At 37.0% G+C, this 18,799-nt stretch overlaps 1 protein-coding gene across 1 annotated transcript in view; it reads left to right on the top strand.

The window, feature by feature from the left end:
- The window catches only part of Rpn5 (regulatory particle non-ATPase 5), a 54,809-nt gene that overhangs the window by 4,775 nt on the left and 31,235 nt on the right, over window positions 1-18,799 (top strand). Inside the window, exons 2-4 of the mRNA XM_083125720.1 lie at window positions 1,260-1,446; window positions 6,527-6,763; window positions 12,275-12,415. Coding sequence (XP_082981846.1) covers window positions 1,285-1,446; window positions 6,527-6,763; window positions 12,275-12,415 — 540 coding nt within the window. The 5' untranslated portion in view covers window positions 1,260-1,284. The remainder of the gene's footprint in view (window positions 1-1,259; window positions 1,447-6,526; window positions 6,764-12,274; window positions 12,416-18,799) is intronic.

The following is an 18,799-nucleotide window of genomic DNA, read 5'->3' as shown; positions in this document are numbered from 1 at the left end:
CGGCCCACATAGACCAACTTTTGTCATAAAATATACATTTTGCACGTGACGTGATATCTTTATATTGGTTGCGTCATCCCACTCCCTCTTATCTCCCCAGCTACTTCTTTATACTGCCGTTTTTGACGTGAAATTGACATAATATTGTTATCAGGGAATTCTTGATTTTAGATTTCATACCACCATCGATGGATTATTGAGATGGGTGATGCCGCCTTGATCTAGATGTTGAAAACTAAGAATAAATTGTCATCAATTTAGAGTTAACGATAATAGCACTGTGTCACCCCTTTGACAACTAACATTACCCTAGAAGGCACTTTATCCAGCCTTCGTAAATCTAGCTCCATGAAAGTCAGTTTTAACTTTATTTGATGTGAAATTTAGTTCTTTTATATGCATCAGGTTTGGCAACACTCAGGAGGCAAGGAGAAAAGCATTGATCATATGGGAGTATGGTTTGATTCGTTCTCTTGGGAATATAACACTTCCGAAGGAATAGAAAAAGATGTCAACGGGAAGAGAACAGTTTGAAGATGAATTTCACCAGCGGAAAAGTCGAAACTTCCATTTGATTAGCCGTAACTTGATGTTGAAGTTCATTCCCCGTAAGCAATACAGGGATTCTGAATATACTTATTTGTCATATTTTTCAACCATCGTTTTCAGCTTAAAAATCAACATTTAAAAATGCTTCCACTTGCAACATGGAGAAAAATTCATACTCTTCGATACACCCAGGTTTTCTTTTAGTAGCAGTGCCCATTTGGGCGATATTGAAGTAAATGCATAATTGGTGTATAACTGTATCTCCTCCCCGTAACAATGAAATGCACTTTTCCGATCTCCAAACAATGCTAATTACTTTCACCAAGGTTGAACTTTACTGTAACAATCATTTCCATAATTTTGTGATAATTTGTCGTTTTCTTCTGAGACTTCATATTTTGGATGCGTGCGACTTACTCACTATCATATACAATTTGTAATTTACTTACGTACAGTGAGTATATACTTAAAAAAGTATATACTCACTGTACGTAAGTAAATTACAAATTTTGATTTTATGCTTATATTCTTATGAGACTTTAAGAAAACATTAGACATTCGGATCTGTTACTGTAACCATTCAATGCTTATGCCTCAGTTGCAATTTGAAAGAGTTGGTAAATGTTGTATCAGTAATTGTTTTTAAAATCATTTATGGATGATATGCATTTTCAAATTATTAACTTCAAGTCTTATTCCCGTAAATATAGAGTGAAATCATAATTGAAAACAAAGATGGATGGACCTACAACAGACTCTGGCCGAATTGTGGATATGGAGGTGGATTACAGCAGCACCTGTGATGAGAAGATTCCAAACTGTAAGAAGATGGCGACTGAAGGGAAGATTCACGAGGCATTAGATGCTCTGTTGGCTCTGGAGAAACAGACAAGAACTGTAAGATTTATAAGAGTTTGCTTAACTTCATGTGTGTGCATGCAACCAGGCTTCGTTAACAAAGCCAATGGTTCTGGCAGCCTGTGGTCACGTTTTGGAAATAAGTATCTTGATTCTTCATGGTTTCCGCATTTCTAAATAAATATTATGTTATGAAAAAATATAAATAGGCTGACCAAGGCAGTAATTTATTTTATTAAAAACATAAACTAAACGTAACGTAAGTCTTTTGTACTTGATACAGAGTCTGATGAAGACCTTGCTAGAAGGTTGAAACGTTACGTTTAGTTTATGTTTTTAATAAAATAAATTACTGCCTTGGTCAGCATATTTATATTTTTTCATAATCATGAAAACAAGGCCTAATGGTGTTATTATGTTATGTAAAACATTGAAATCTGCCCATTGAAGGGAAAAAAATTGAAGGGTGTACAGTTCTTCACCCGCTGTGGCTCCTTTGATTCACTATCCCATTTTTATTCATATTTCCATAAAAGTACTTACTGAGATTGTCCCGCACCGTGGCCGTACAGTAAAAGGCATCATGCTTTGGCTTCAGCTACAGTATGCATGCAGGTTTGAGTCTCCTGGGGAAAGCGTAACAACTTTTCTCCTGGGATTTCGGCCTGTATGCAGGACCAATGGCCACCCACCATCGTGAGGAAATTGGGGAACTGTAAATGAGTAGGGTAATCCTGTCATGGAAACCTACAACAACTACTGTGGGTTCTGCTGACCACACGTCAACCCGTAACTGGTTAAATTATCTCCCATCTCAGCAGATGGAAGTGAGGTCGGTATTCAGGCCCTGCTCCTCATGGTCTGTTACGCTACGGGTTATTTATTTTTATTACTTTCTGAGATTGTGTGATTTTGAATCAGTAACTGCATTTGTCCCGAGTTATGTAGAAATTTTCACAATTGCATTGATATTCGAATGTATGGATCCAATTGATCAATACTTGCTGATACTTTTCTGGAATGGGGTTATTTTGTAGGGTGTGCAGTACAGCATGACACTTTTAGAGACTAAATATTTTGGAGACGGGACCAAAAGAAATAATTTACTCTAACCTCAAGTAGCTAAATGAGATAGCAGTTGTCCCAGTACTGTGCAATGTCATTTAACTTTTTATTTGTCCAAAACTAATATAGATTTTTCAGCCTTTTTCACATTACATATCAGGGTTCCAACACAACTGCAAATCTTAGGAATTTGAAAAAATAAAATTCTTGGGAAAAATCATGCGATTGTTCAAGGAGTCCCAAGCAAGCACATCTGAAGAACTAAAATATTGTGTTGCCTGCAGATAATGATAATTACAACCAATATGTACTAATACTGACAACTTAAGTAACTTGCTTTACAAGAGCTGCTTTGAAGAGATTATAATTTAGTGCAATATTCTTCCATTTTGCTATAATTTTTCTGCATATAATCTGCATGCTCTAGTTTTTTAAAAGTAAATGTCTAAATATGCAGTTTCTCTGCAATCCAGTGATCAAGAACCATTTGGAATTTATTTATTACTAGCTGATTACCCGGTGTTGGCCGGGTGTTTAATGAATTGTAACTATAGCGTAAAATGTAACTAATTTTATTTACACGTATTTAAAAATATAAGTACACTATACAGATTATAAAGTAATATCTTTTACAAATGCACTATAATATAAATTTAACAACAATTTATGAACAACAGTTTTAGTTCCACCTCCAAGAGCAAAAAGAAATCAATTTAACGGCATTGGGAATGTCACTATTAATATAAGCAACCCCGAAAACTATAGATTCCACACTAATTTCGCTCATTTTCGATTATTTTTACATGTCCCCCATTCCAACCCCCACCCCTAGGGGTGTCTTTGAGTTGAACAGCATTGGGAGTGTCACTATTCACCCAGAAAACTATGGATTACACACTAATATCGGTTGTTTTACATGTCACCTCCTTCCCACCCCCACCCCTAGGGGTGCCAGACGTGTCTTGGAGTTGAATGGCATTGGAGTTTCACTATTCATCTTAGCGACCCCGAAAACTATTGATTCCACACTAATATCGGTCGTTTTACATGTCACTCCCTTCCCACCCCCACCCCTAGGGGTGCAAGAGGTGTCTTGGAGTTGAATGGCATTGTGGGTTTCACTATTCTTCTTAGCGACCCCAAAAACTATTGATTCCACACTAATATCGGTCGTTTTACATGTCACTCCCTTCCCACCCCCACCTCCTAGGGGTGCCAGGGGTGTTTTGGAGTTGAACGGCATTGGGAGTTTCACTATTCCTCTTAGTGACCCCGAAAACTATGGATTCCTCATTAATATCGGTCGTTTTTGATTATTTTTACATGTCACCCCTTTCATTCACCTCATTAATGGAAATGGGTTTTGTGAAGTTTTAAGTCCAATTTATGCATAGTAAGATTAATCGGCACTAGACCTACAGTTTATAAAGTAGAGTGCCTCCAGCTACCTTTGAAGAACAACTGCATATTTAGACGTTTACAAATTCATGACAAATTATTATATGTTTATATTAATAAAATAATAACAAAATGTTGGAAAATTGCGCTAAATTACAGGCTATTGATAAATATATGAGATCGGTAATATTACTGACATGTTGGCCATACCAATCTGTCTCATCGCTAATGATAACAAGAATGTAAAGTGGTATGGCTATGAGGTCAAGTGGGGAGGTCATTGTAAAAATTGATTTAAAATAGTACTCTGGAACAAATTGGGAAACTAATGAAAATTTCAGGGAAAATGCATTTAGAGATTATGTAGGAACCATGCACTTAGTGCCAGAATTCTTTTGGACAGTTTTATAAAAAGTTGTTTTTTCATTGAAAATCATACACTGTACTGTACTGTATTTCCTAAAAAATTGTCACTAATTATTGAAATGTGCAGGGAATCGCCATGAAGTCATGTGGCGCCAACCCATTTTTTTTACAAGAAGCCTGAAAGATTCAATTTTTAAAAAATAAAATTATTCCTTTCATGAAATTTTGCAAACAGGTGGTTGCCATGGTCCAAAAATGTACCTACAATTCACCAAAGATTTGCTACTTACCATTGCATAATAAGGTGAAGAAAATATATATGAATTTGGTAATTAGAAAAAGTGTATAGTCTCAGTCTGCGAAACATTGTTCCTCATATCGAAGGTGGCTCTTTCAAAGTGATTTCCTGCAAATGTCAAGTGGTTTGCGTCCCCTGAAAGTTTGATGCTTTTACACGATTGAGGAACAAGCAGTACTGCATTTGAATTTTTTCATTCATTGTGGTGACCGTACCACAAATTTCCTTCAATAATGAAAGTTAACAAAATAAGAATATTTTTGCGCAGCAGTGCACTTTTGAAAACCTTCTGTCTCGATATGCTAGCGTGCATCAGAATCAGCCACCCACACTAAAGGTTAATATTGTGCAAATATTCGGGACTACTTAAAATGATAGCTATGTGGTAGAGGTACACAGTGGTTTGGAAACTACTTTATTCTGTAGGTTCAATCCTAACTACCCTATCTGTGCATAAAGTGGATTGATTTGCTTTATTTTACTTCCCTTTTGTGCCACTTTTGGCCAATTTGTGGGGATGAGTGATGATGTGATGAAATTGATGAATGGACAATCACAAACTTCCATGCCCAGGCTGTGATTTGAACCTGGGACCCCTAGCATGTGCGAACCACTCCACCATGCAGGCCGGCTGCATAAAGTGGACTGAAAACAAACTTTTTTTATTTCGAACACACATGCCCAATTACAGTGATCACAAAGTATTATGTAAACAAGATATTAATGTATAAACAATATAAAATTAAAACACACAATCAAGTGAGAAATATGACATTTCAATCTAGAATGTACTTATAACATGATTGATTTCATACATTGCTTGAATTAATACAGTTTAAAGTTATATTTGAATCTACATTTCAGAGGTAATCAGCTTATATGTAAATAGTATTAATGTAAAAGAGATATTGAGTAATAAATTGCACATATATGACGTAGAGCTAAACATAGGACAGATAAATTGAAACAGTATTTTATAACAAATAAGGTATAAAGTATAGACAATGTCTAATTTACGGTGGGACTATCAACATCTTAATTGAGTCCTCGATATATGCAGTGTTCAGAGACTCCAATGACTTTTAAATCTGAATAGATCAATACTAGGATTATTACTAGAGACTGAGTTGAAGAATTTACACATTCTCCTCAGGTGTTCCATTTCTGCCATGTTAGTTCTTCCTTGCGAGATTTTAAAGATGTTATTTCTAGGTGTAACACAGAATTTGTAATATAAAAGTTTATAAATACGGATAAAAGTGAGTACTAGTTTCTCGATATTTATATACTACCACGTATCTATTTTTCCGTTAACAAGTTTGGATAGGAAAGTTAATTTATGAATTTGTCTTCTTTTCTTGAGCAACGGAACACTCAACGTTTCATGCAACATGTTACCCAAGGTGAAATTCGGATAATCACCATCAAGTTTAAATGACAGATACCTCAGAAATTTATTTTGAACTTTCTCTATTTTGTCAATTTTTTTATTGACTAGGGGGTCTCAAACAACCGAAGCATATTCAAGTTTCGATCTAACAAACGCATAGTACGACAGCAAGAAATTTTCCCTCTTTCTGAATTGACTGCCAATTCTCAAACTTAATTATTTATGTACCAATTAAGTAATTTATCAATTCTTCTTTCAATTGGTTACAGTTACCCTTGTTTAGGATTGTTACCATGTACGTATTGATGGGAATCTGTATTTTATCAACCATATTACTATCAAAATATAAGATAAATCATTATAAAATGAAATTGGTTAATTGTTTTGTCCTCTATAGCATGTGAAATTGTTAAATGTGCTTTTTCCCAAAATGATTTGGTTTAGGTACTTTGATTTTTGGATGATATTGTTTTTAATTTTTTTTTAGTACTTTCCTACCTTGAAAGTAATTAAATATAATATAATTAAACAAATAATGAAATCACAAATTCTCTTTTGTGAAATCTTGAGATTTCATATTCGGTGTTCGTTCCTTTGTGTAGCAACCAGATGTGGTGTCCACAGGCAGAGTTCTGGTAGCAATCGTGCAGATCTGCTACGAAGCGAGGAACTGGAATGCCCTGAACGAGCACATTGTTCTCCTGACGAAGAGGAGGAGCCAGCTGAAGCAGGCCGTGACGAAGATGGTGCAGGAGTGCTGCACCTACGTGGACAATGCACCAGACAAGGAGACGAAGCTCAAGCTCATTGATACGTTGAGACAAGTTACCGAGGGAAAGGTATGTTCTAATAATTGTTTGCTTAGCCTATTGTACAGTAGTTTCATTTGGAAATGGACCATCTTCCACACGTTGTATGTCGATTTTCCCCTCTGCAGATTCTTCTATTTTGCACCCTTCTATATACAGGGTGACTGGTAATTAGATGTATTCCCTGAAAGGGGTTAAAGTAGAGACAATTTGCAATAAATTTGACCATATGATACCCCGTCCGAAAATTAGTAGTTTTCGAGATAATCTAGTTTCTATTGTTTTTTCTAAAAATGACAATTTTCCACATAAAAAGATGAATTGAGAAAAAAACTGATAATTGTAGGGAACTTATTTAAGCATTTTCTGATAGCTAACAAACAAGTGGTTCGTTTAAAAAAAAAGTTTTTTCCAAATAACAATCACATGTAAGTACCGGGTGGGTCTAAACTTACAAGTGATGATAAAAAAATGCACTCTTAATTTACTTGGCAACGTATTAATAAAAAAAAATGGTATGACACGAAGCGTACAAATTACTTAAATTACTTCCTTGAGTCATCAGCTATCCAACAAGGTACAAATGTTGCTAACATTTACATTTGTGTACAAGAAATAATACTTCATTCATCTTCATGTGTATGGAATCAATGAACAATACAATTAAAGAACATTACACGTCTTGCTCAAAGTGGGCACCTCCGTTACGAATGCAGGCACGCAGGTTTTTACGGGTCATTTGGTCTCTTAACTCGTGATGTGATGGTAGCCTTGACGTGTTGACCAGCTGTTAAGATCCTCTCCCTGAACTCTTCTTGCGAGTTTACCGGTGCCTTGTCATGTGGCTCCAAATGTAAAAGTCGCAAGGCTTCAAATCGGGGGATCGAGCCAGCCAGGGAATCGGTCCGCCTCGGCCAATCCATTTCTTTGGGTACTTTTCATCCAGCCACTGTCGCACTCCCAGGCAGAAGTATGGATGGGCGTAATCAACAATCATTTCATCGAGCCATTTTTCCTGCCCCAAATCTTAAATGGCATCACTTATGAACATTTTTTGCGGAACGGGATGGCAATGTTGTTGGAGGATGTGCCTCTAGCTACAAGACGTGACATGATTTATCAGCATGATGACTGTCAAGCTCGATCCCCCGATCGATTTGACGCCTTGCGACTTTTACATTTGGAGCCACATGACAAGGTACCGGTAAACTCGCAAGAAGAGCTCAGGGAAAGGATCTTAACAGCTGGTCAACACAAGGCCACCATCACATCACGAGTTAAGAGACCAAATGACCCGTAAAAACCTGCGTGCCTGCATTCGTAATGGAGGTGCCCACTTTGAGCAAGACCTGTAATGTTCTTTAATTGTATTGTTCATTGATTCCATACACATGAAGATGAATGAAGTATTATTTCTTGTACACAAATGTAAATGTTAGCAACATTTGTACCTTGTTGGATAGCTGATGACTCAAGGAAGTAATTTAAGTAATTTGTACGCTTCATGTCATACCATTTTTTTTTATTAATACGTTGCCAAGTAAACTAAGAGTGCATTTTTTTATCATCACTTGTAAGTTTAGACCCACCCGGTACTTACATGTGATTGTTATTTGGAAAAACTTTTTTTTAAATGAACCACTTGTTTGTTAGCTATCAGAAAACGCTTAAATAAGTTCCCTACAATTATCAGTTTTTTCTCAATTCATCTTTTTATGTGGAAAATTGTCATTTTTAGAAAAAACAATAGAAACTCGATTATCTCAAACTACTAATTTTCGGACGGGGTATCATATGGTCAAATTTATTGCAAATTGTCTCTACTTTAACCCCTTTCAGGGAATACATCTAATTACCAGTCACCCTGTATATACAGAGACATATCCCCTTATGTAAAGTTCTGACTAAAAAAGTTAAAGCAAGGGGTGTAAGAAGCCCCTTTGGAAAAATTAAAAGTGCACGGTTGTAAAAAGACCTGCGCAAGACAAACCCAACACATTATAAAGTCAGAATGTATTAAAAGCTTCCTCACAGACGATGGAAGAGACCAGCTCTTCTCAAAAATCTAAAAAAATTGATAAAACACTGTTATTCCTGTTTTGTTGTCATTTCCCCACAGGATGACAAATAGCTGGGAATATTAAAAGTCTGTCTGAGGAAAGCAAAGCACATTCAATAAGAATATGCCGAATACTTAAAACAACATTACAACACGACACATCGGACGGTCCACCCCTTGCAGCAAGTGACTGACTATCTGTTAGATGGCTGTGTCCAATATCCCGTCTAGTAATAAGTACTTCTTCTCAGCAAGAGGTACGGGACGAGGAACGCCGTGCACCGATAGTGGGCTTAATAGCATGATAAACAACAAGATGTCAAAATAAAGGTCAGTTCAAATAGGATGATGACTTTCGTGCCACCCTTTATTATATGTGCGTGAATCAAAAAGTAAGTTGCACCCCCCTGTAAAAAACAAACAAAAAAAATTAGAAGGAAAATAATTATTGTACAAAAATGCATGAACATTTAACTTTTTTTCAACATAGTCACCAAAGTATTCCAAGCACTTTTTGAATCGTGTGACCATTTTTTTAAATTATTTCTTGTGTGTAAAAATTCCGTCCAATTTCAATTGAGTTGACTTTTGTGCTCATCGGTTAACAATCGCGGCACCCAGTGAGAGCACAGTTTACGACACATCCAACTGGTGATGAATCAGCATAGACACACTATTGTAGGATATGTTCAGTTCACTTGCAATCTCTTTTAATTTTCACGTGGCGGTTGCAAGGATGATTGCATTCACACGCTCAGTTTTGTCGATAGTGTTCACAGTTGCAGGCTGCCCAACACACTGTTCGTCTTTCACATTCGTTCTTTCCTCTTCGAACATCTGGCACCATTTTGCGATCATAGGGTGTGACATCGCATTCTCACCATACACCTCGACAATTTGGCGATGGATTTCACTCCGATTATGCCTTTGTTCCCACAAAAATCAGACGACTGAGCGCACCTCAATACGGCATGCCATACTCACACTGACTACTCGCATACTAAACCAGCTGAAGCACGGCTGCTTCTGGTGTGTGAAGAAAACATACCAGACAGTGTTGCCACCAAGCATGCTTATTTTATCTCTCTTAGTACAGGAACATGGATCGGGTGTAACTAACTTTTTGATTCGCCCTAGTACATATAAAAATACTTAACATGCAAACAGAAACTTTCTCAACATGTCCCGCTTGATGGATTAAGATTCAAACATACTAGAATTATCTTTTCAAGACTAGTGTATCCACCCATTCCAATTGTACAAATACTTTTCTCTTTCTCCCACCCAAGGTATGAAAATCATGTTATGTACATTCGTGGAAAGGAATACTTCCCCCTTAAGACTATTGGTATTAAGACTATAGGGGAAAGTACTTTTTTCCATGAGTGTACACAATTTGGGGTTTCATAATATTAGATAATGTAAGAAACGTAATGAAAAAGTACTTATGCAGATTGTCTACCAGTCAAGAAATTGTACTTGTGGTCAAGAATTTTTGCTATCACAATGACTGATTGATTTAGTTTATTTTACCTCACTTTTCATCCCTTGTGACTAATTGCAAACATGAAATTGAATTGTGGAAAGATAAGATGAATAAACGGATAATCACAAACATATATGGACAACACAACACAAGCTCCACATAAGATTATCCTGGCTGAAAGTCCAGATGTCAGAGCCTCGCTCGTCTGCCAATTTTCTTAATTGCTAATTTCCAACTTTACCTACGTAGGGGTCGTATATATAAAGGTTAAGAAAATAAAAAAAAGGACAAGAAAAACTCAAGAACTTTGGATCTGTTTTGGTAAACCCCCTTTTACATGGTGTCAGACTTTCTAAATTTTTCTTGTTGTGAAAGAGTGGTTATGTGGTGATTCAAGAACGTGTTGGTAACTAAAGTAAAATATGTAATGAAAAGTCTGTTAGAATGTGTGTTTTTTTTTTTATCAGTTCCAAGACATGAACTACAATTTTGTAACTTAAAAGTTACTGATTTAGATTTTATTAAAAATAAGATAATTTTTTTTTTTTTTATAACTGTTTTGATAGTGCTTCTTTGATGTTAGATACGCGAATTACATGTAAGACGTGTTAATGTTCAAAATTTAAAATATTTTTTTTCTTTTTTGCACACAGTTAGACATGTATAAAGTACCATTCTTCTGCCTTCATGCTACGAAAAAAGTTGTAAATATTTCCAAGAAATTGAAGTTTATTTGTATTAATGCCTGGAAAGGCTTAAGATTATGAGTTCTAAATCAAAATTTTAAACTATACGCAGCGTGTAACGAAAGTCCGGGAACACTTTAAAAAATTTATTGTACCCAAACGAGTAGCATTACAAAGTAACAAAGTACATCATTTCAAAGAGTAAAGTTGTAAGTTTTTTTTCTCATTGCAGGTGTTACGTGTAGTTCCATATATCGTCGCTAGGTGGTGTCATAATCAACATGGCACTTTCTGGAGCTGGTCTTTGTCTTTAGGATATAACTTTTGCACTAACTGTAGTCTGTACGGTTTCATGTTTAATTAACACAGAACACGCCACACAGTCATTGTTGACATTTCCAACTCACGTGAAGCTCTATGTATAGATTTTCTCGGACTCCTTGTGAAAGCTTCTCTCACTCGCTCAATGTCATTTTCACTCGCACCTGGCCGACCACTTCTCTTCTTGACACACAAACACCCAGTTTCAACAAACTTTACATGCCAATTGTAGATTGCCTTCCTGGTAGGTGCTGCTTTCCCATACTTCATCCTAAATTTTCGTTGGACATACGTTGCACTCTTTGTTTTGTCTAATTCTAGCACGCAGAAAGCTTTCTCATTTCAAGAAAGCGCCATCTTGATTATGACACCACTAGCGACGATATATGGAATTACACGTAACACCTGTAATGAGGAAAAACTTACAACCTTACTCTTTAAATTGATGTACTTTGTCTCTTTGTAATGCGACTCGTTTGGCTACATTATTTTTTTTTAAAGTGTTCCCAGACTTTTGTTACACACTATATAGAGAGAGAATTTCTAGTTTTCCATAAGTGTTAACATTTTAAGAAAAGAGCTAGCAGAACATCAGAATGTGTTTAAGCCAACTTAATAGGATCCCGGGGAAAGAGGTCTTACGGAGAATGGGGAACACCTTAAAGCAGGATTTTTAACTAGGGATTTTAAAGGAATGGTGACCTGTTTTTAACAAGTGTTTTTCTAACCAAACCTTTTAACCTAATCCTTTTTACACTCTTGATGCAGCATAAAATGATTTGTGCCTAGATGAAAAGGAACCTGAGGAAGGGGGCAGTCGAACCCCGAAACGTAGTTTTGAAATTCTACACTCACTCACGTAAGTAAGATTATTTTGTATAGATTAAATTTTAAGAACATTCAGTATATTGTCTATGCATGTAAAATAACCTAGAACAAATTAATATTAATGCATGTGAAGTTAAATCATATTTTGTATGTATTGACAGATATATGTAGAAGTGGAAAGAGCGAGATTGACGTACAAGCTGGCAAAGCTGAAGGAAGACGAGGGGAATGTGTCGGAGGCTGGCAATATTATTCAGGAGTTACAGGTGGAAACATACGGGTCCATGCAAAAGAAAGAGAAGGTAGGCATTACAGTCTTTTCTTCCAGTTGTATTCTGTCGATAAACTAGATGTGGATTCAGTATTTGGTAAATATGTTGATCTGTTACTGCAATTGGCAAGAAGAGGATGTACTTGACATTGGGGAGGTGGGGGGTAGTGTATGTTGTTGATAGTATGGGTAGAGCCACATATTTATGGTGAATAAAAGATCAGGATTTCGGTACAAAAACTTACCATATTTCAGGATCAGAAGCGGTATATAAAATGGCATTTCTGTGTTAAAAAGGTGAATAGAAACCTGAAGTTGATTTAAAAACTAATTAACTCCCGGGATAATTCAGACCTCAGAAGGTGCAGCGTCGTTAAATAAACCCTAAATATAAATTTTGACAGTTTATTTTGCAGTTCATTTCGCACCATTTCGTGACAAAGCATGGTAGCAGAATGCACCTCACACCTTTCAAGACATGAAAAATAAACACTACAATATGTTATTTCACGTTTTCGGCCTCCCCGATGGCGCAGTGGTAGAACTGTGATTCCACTCCCAAAAAGGATACAGTTTAGAATCATTCTTATGATTCTCAGTCTTGTGCAAAATTATGGTTCCTTCGAATTTCTGTAATAAATTTTCACTTTTATAATACTAGATATTAGAAAGAATATCAAAGTAAAACTTGCAGTCCAGATATCTGATTGATAACTAAACTACATTGACAATTCATTCATTCATTCATTGTTTTCTGCCTAATTGGCAGGTTTTTCACTGCAATCTCCAGCTTTCCCTATTCTCCGCCTTACGCTTCGTGATAGCATACGACCCAGTTAATTTAATATCATGCATAAGCTGATATCTCTTTCTTCCACGGACTTTTCTTCCTTCAACCATTCCCTCCAAGGCATCCCTTAGCAGGCAGTTCCTTCTTAGACAGTGTCCTAACCAGTTTCTTTTCCTCTTCTTGATGGTCTCCAGCATAGATCTTTTTTCACCAACTCTTTTCAGTACGGCTTCGTTTCTTACCTTGTCTGTCCATTTTACACGCTCCATTTTTCGCCATGTCCACATTTCAAAAGCTTCGAGTCGTTTCTCTTCATTTCTTCTCAACGTCCAGGTTTCTGCACCATATAGTGCTACACTCCACACAAAACATTTCACTAATCTCTTCCTTAGACCTATGTCCATGGGTCCACAAAAAACATTTTTTCTTCTATTGAAAGCTTCTTTTGCTATTGCGATTCTCATTTTCACTTCTTGTTTGCAGCTCATGTCACTGCTTATAGTGCATCCAAAGTACTTGAAGCTATCCACTTGCTGGATTCTTTCACTGTTTGCTCTGACATTAATATTCCTTGGTTTCCGTCCTATAACCATTGCCTTTGTCTTCTTTACATTTATCTTCATCCCATACTGCTCACAGCTGCTGTTTAACTCTTCTAACATACTATTTATGGTTATTTCATCCTCAGCGAATAATGCAATGTCATCAGCAAATCTTATGCAGTTTATTCTTCTTCCTCCCAATTTGACACCTCCTGTTCCCTGGAAACAATTTTTCACTATATCTTCTAAATAGATATTAAACAAAGTAGGCGATTGGCAGCATCCTTGTCGTACGCCTCTTCCAATTTCACAGCCTTCTGTCATTTCGTCTCCTGTTCTCACTTTAACTCGTTGATTCATATATAAGTTGCTTAGAAGTCTCCTCTCTTTCCAATCTACCCGAATTTTCTTCAGAATTTCTGAGAGTTTAACCCAATTCACTCTATCAAAGGCTTTCTCCAGGTCTACAAATACTACAAACACCTCCTTTCCTTTCTCTAAATATCTTTCCCCAACGGTCTTCAGTAAACCAATTGCATACCTTGTACCTCTCCCTTTCCTGAAACCAAACTGTTCTTCCTCTAACTCGCCACTGACCTTCGAGTATAGGCGTCTGTTCAGAATTCTTAGAAGAATTTTTGCCGAGTGAGATATCAAGCTGATTGTCCTGTACTCGGAACATTTTCTGGCATTGCTTTTCTTCTGCAGAGGTACCAAAACAGTCTCCGTGAAATCTTGTGGCCAATCCCCTTTCTCATAGATTTCATTGCATAAGTGTATTATTTCTCTTTTTCCATCTCCCAGACATTTGATAAGTTCAACAGGAATTTCGTCAGTGCCCGTTGCTTTCCCATTCCTCATTTCTTTGAGTGCTTGCTCAAATTCTTCATTCAGGATATCGTATCCTTTCTCATCATCAGGCACGTCGTCTTCATTTTCTACATTCAGACTGTCTGGGCGATTCTCTTTCTGGTAGAGCTCTTCAACGTACTTTCCCCACACATTCGATATTCCTTTTCTGTCTGTGATTTCACATCCTTCCTCGTCTTCTATCATCCACATTGTTTTCCATTTCTTCTTTTGGAAGCCCAAGCAGTTTACTTCACGATACATCAAGTCATACCTTCATCTTTTTTCCAGTTCTTCAATTTCTTCACATTTTTGTTTCATCCATTGTTCTTTTGCCCTGTCAGTTTCTCTTCTTGCTGGTTATTCAGTATCCTGTAATTATGTCTTCCCTCACAATATGATCATAATTATCAGAGAGGTTGGTGAAGATGAGATTATCGTCATTATTTTATAGATCTTAGTCTTGTTGGCATTTCCTATATTCCTATATGCAACAAAATGTCTCCAGATGCTGTGTACTTACAAATGTAAGCAAAAAAGGAGCATTTTCTACGAGTATAAATCCACCAGAAAATGAAAAATTGTGTGTCTTTTGTGAACTTTTTCTGTTGTTTTTATATTGTGGAGATCTGTTATGGTGAAATAATGTACCTCTGTTACCTTAGCCTGAAGGCTAGATGCATGTGATTGTAGCACCCAATACATTTGTTCTGATTGTAATTTTACTCTTTGAATTTTCACGTGTTTTTGTGTGCGAAGAATGAAATTTGCTAAAAAGAAACGTGAAAATGAATATTCATAATAATTAACAGATTATTTGTTTAATTGAAAAACACAAGGTAAAATCATGATGATAAACATTTCTTGACTGGAAAACCTGAAAATGTCAGGGAATTTCATAATCAAAAGATCGTAGCAACCCTGAAACTTCTTCCATCCAGCTGTTCCAGGTCTGCCTTGGTCTTCTCTTCGGCCTCCTTCCATCTACTTTACCTTGCCATGCCTTTTTGGGTATTCTTTCTTCACTCATTCGATGAACATGACCGAACCACCACAGCTGTGTGGACTCCCTTTGTTGTTGAAGAGATTGAGTTTTAAGGCTCATTCTTATTGTTTGATTCCTTACTCTATCTCGTTTTGTTTTTCCTTCTACTTTCCTTTAGTACCTCATTTCAGTTGCTTGAAGCCTATGGGAATATTTAGTTGTTAGTGACCACGATTCACATCCATAAGTTAGTGTAGGTGGATGGATTGTTTTGTATACTGTTAACTTTGTTTTCTTTGTAATGTCCTTTTTACTTACGAAGTTTCTATTTAATGCATGATATAGTTTTCCTGCAATTCTGTTGTTCTCTTCTTCATCTATTTCTCCATTATTACTAATTATTGAGCCAAGATATTTGAAATGTCGTCGTCTATCTTTATGGCATGGGTTCTACGTTCTCTACTTATTATCATTGTTTTTGTTTTACTAGTGTTAATTCTCATGTTCATCTTTCTTGGTTGTCTGTCCCATGTATCTAGGTTGTAGTTAGTTTCAGTTTTAGCAAATAAAGTTTGCACCAACTAATTCGGAACTAAAAAGTAGGCCTGCTTTTGCTTACATAGTAGCAAGTTCTGCTGTACTTTATAACCTCCGTTTCCTGTTAAATCCTCTGCAAGTCTGAGCATTCCAGGAGACTGAGGATAACGGATGTGAAGTACACCAGGAAGCAAACGTTCTGCACCCACATCCCTAGCCATCTACAATACACCATGAAGTGCCGATTCATCTGTCCCATCACTGATATTTGCATCACAACAAGCAACAGTTATCTGCATGTGTGTATGGAATCCACTATGGACATGAATTCTCTTTCAAAAGATGAACAATACAGAAATAAAATTTTGCATTTACAAGTTAATATATTTTATGAAATGTGGGATGGATAATTCTGACAGTGATTACTTAACATCAGTTAATGTTCACTCATAGTTATTGCCTTCTGTAGCTTATCTCAAGGTATGGTTGGTGACAAAGAAATTTAGATGACATTTTTGATTGAGCATCATTAAAGAAACTTTAAGATCCAGCATCATTTCTCTAGTCACGCATTGGATGCTGAGGGTCAATTATCACTTAATAGGCCCGTTTAACATGTAAGGTTGGAGTGAAACATGTAAATTTTTGTGTTCCTAATATGTTGCTATGTGAACATGGTGCTTACAGAATGTGATGTTGATACCATAATATATACGTAGGGTGGCCATAATATTTTAACCCAAAACTGCGACAACCCAAGGATTATATTATTGTTATTATTTTAAAGTATGGATGGCATAAATGATACATCATAAACAATAAATGAAATATAATCTGTTGTCAAGAGGTATTAATTGTAATCTCTGTGTGAGTTCCACAGTGTTTCTGAATCCCTTCTGACCAGTATATGATGTTACTCCTAAACTGAAGTTGAGGAGTGCCAGAAGTATTTATTGAAAGAAACAATAATCTTGAGAAGAACTTTATTCTTCATAAAACTCCCCACATATCTGACACACAACGCAAGATTTGGTTTTGAGTTTGTGTCAAGATGAAGGAATTTAAATTATTTTAACAGGTCAGCATTGAAACTTCTAATATATGCTTACGGCCATTCTTATTCACTGCTCTACCAATTACAGAACACCCACAAAATAATACAAGTGTCTGCTCGAACATCCTCGACTGCCATAATGCTATGAAGAACGTTGATGACTAGATTTGGTTCTCAAGCTTACTTCTAGATTTTTATAAAACTGGACAAATGCTTTTTTTAATAATATCAATCATCTGAAACGGGACTGTCCTGGTCAAAACAGGACTCATTAGTTGAAAAAATGAAACGCAAATTAATTCACTTTATGTAGAGAAATTTGACAGATTTAATGTTTTGTGATACACATTGCATTGTTATACACACTGCAAGAACTGTCAGTACTTCGTATGACCACCTTTGGCTCTTTTTGAGCCCATTTTAATTATTGTTTGTGTACAATTCCTTTTCACACCTTTTTTTCTAAACTTCAAACCACATGGTTTACAAAATTACGTGTTGTTCCAAAGATACAAATAAAGAACACCCTTACAACAACCAAAATCAATATTATTTCCTTTGTTATAATAAAAAAATAGCATAAATAACACAGTAAACAATGTACATATTGTTCCAGGCATTTTTGCATGTTCAAAAAGTTTCGAGACTAGCTCTGTTTGCAAGAAAGTACTTTATTTATCTACGTTTACACTCGATCACCTTCAAAAGAGTCACCTTGTACAGCAATACAGTGCTCCCAGCGTTTCTGCCACTGCTGGAATGCATCCTGAAAGACTTCTTTTCGAAGCGTGTCAAGCATCTTCTGCGATTCGCGCTGGATCTCCGCAATGGTGTCAAAACTGTGACCTTTGAGCTGGATCTTCAGCTTCGGGAAGATGGCGAAGTCCGCAGGAGCCAAATCTGGTGAGTAGGGTGGGTTCAGAAGTGCAATCATCTTGTTTCTGGTGAGAAACTCACGTGTGAGGAGAGCACGGTGACAGGGTGCATTGTCGTCGTGGATCAGCCAGTTTTTCGCGTGCCACAGATCCGATCGCTTTCGCCAAATGTCCTCCCTCAGATGCCTTAAAACCTGGCAGTAGAACTCGCTATTGACAGTCTGGCGTATGGGGATGAATTCGTGATGCACAATGCCGCGAATGTCGAAAAAGACTATGAGCATGCACTTGGTCAAGCTGCGGACCTGCCTTGCCTTTTTTGGTCGTGGAGATGATGGGTTCTTCCACTGTGAAGACTGTTACTTTGTCTCAGGGTCGTACCCATACACCCAAGTTTCGTTACCAGTATTGATCCTCGACATGAAGGATGGGTCATCCATGGCACGTTGACGGAGTTCTTGGCAGGCTGGGATGCAGTGTTCCTTCTGCTCCTGGGTCTGCAGCCTGGGGACGAACTTGGCAGCAACACGGCGCATGTTCAAATCACACGTGAGGATTGCCTGCACTGTTCCGTATGACACACCGACAATGTCAGCAATGTTGTGGATTGTTCTCCGACAATCCTCATGCACAAGTTGCCGAATGGTTTCGACATTTTCAGGTGTTGTGCTCGATGAAGGTTATCCTGATCTCTTGTCGTCTTCCAGTGATGTTCTTCCACTCTTGAAGCATGCATGCCACTCAAAACACCTCGCACGACTCATTGCAGCATCGCCGTACACT

This window comes from Lepisma saccharinum, chromosome 7 (assembly GCF_977018435.1).
Source record: "Lepisma saccharinum chromosome 7, izLepSacc3.1, whole genome shotgun sequence".
Classification (NCBI taxonomy): Eukaryota; Metazoa; Arthropoda; class Insecta; order Zygentoma; family Lepismatidae; genus Lepisma; species Lepisma saccharinum.
This window is presented reverse-complemented; position numbering and strand designations above follow the sequence as displayed.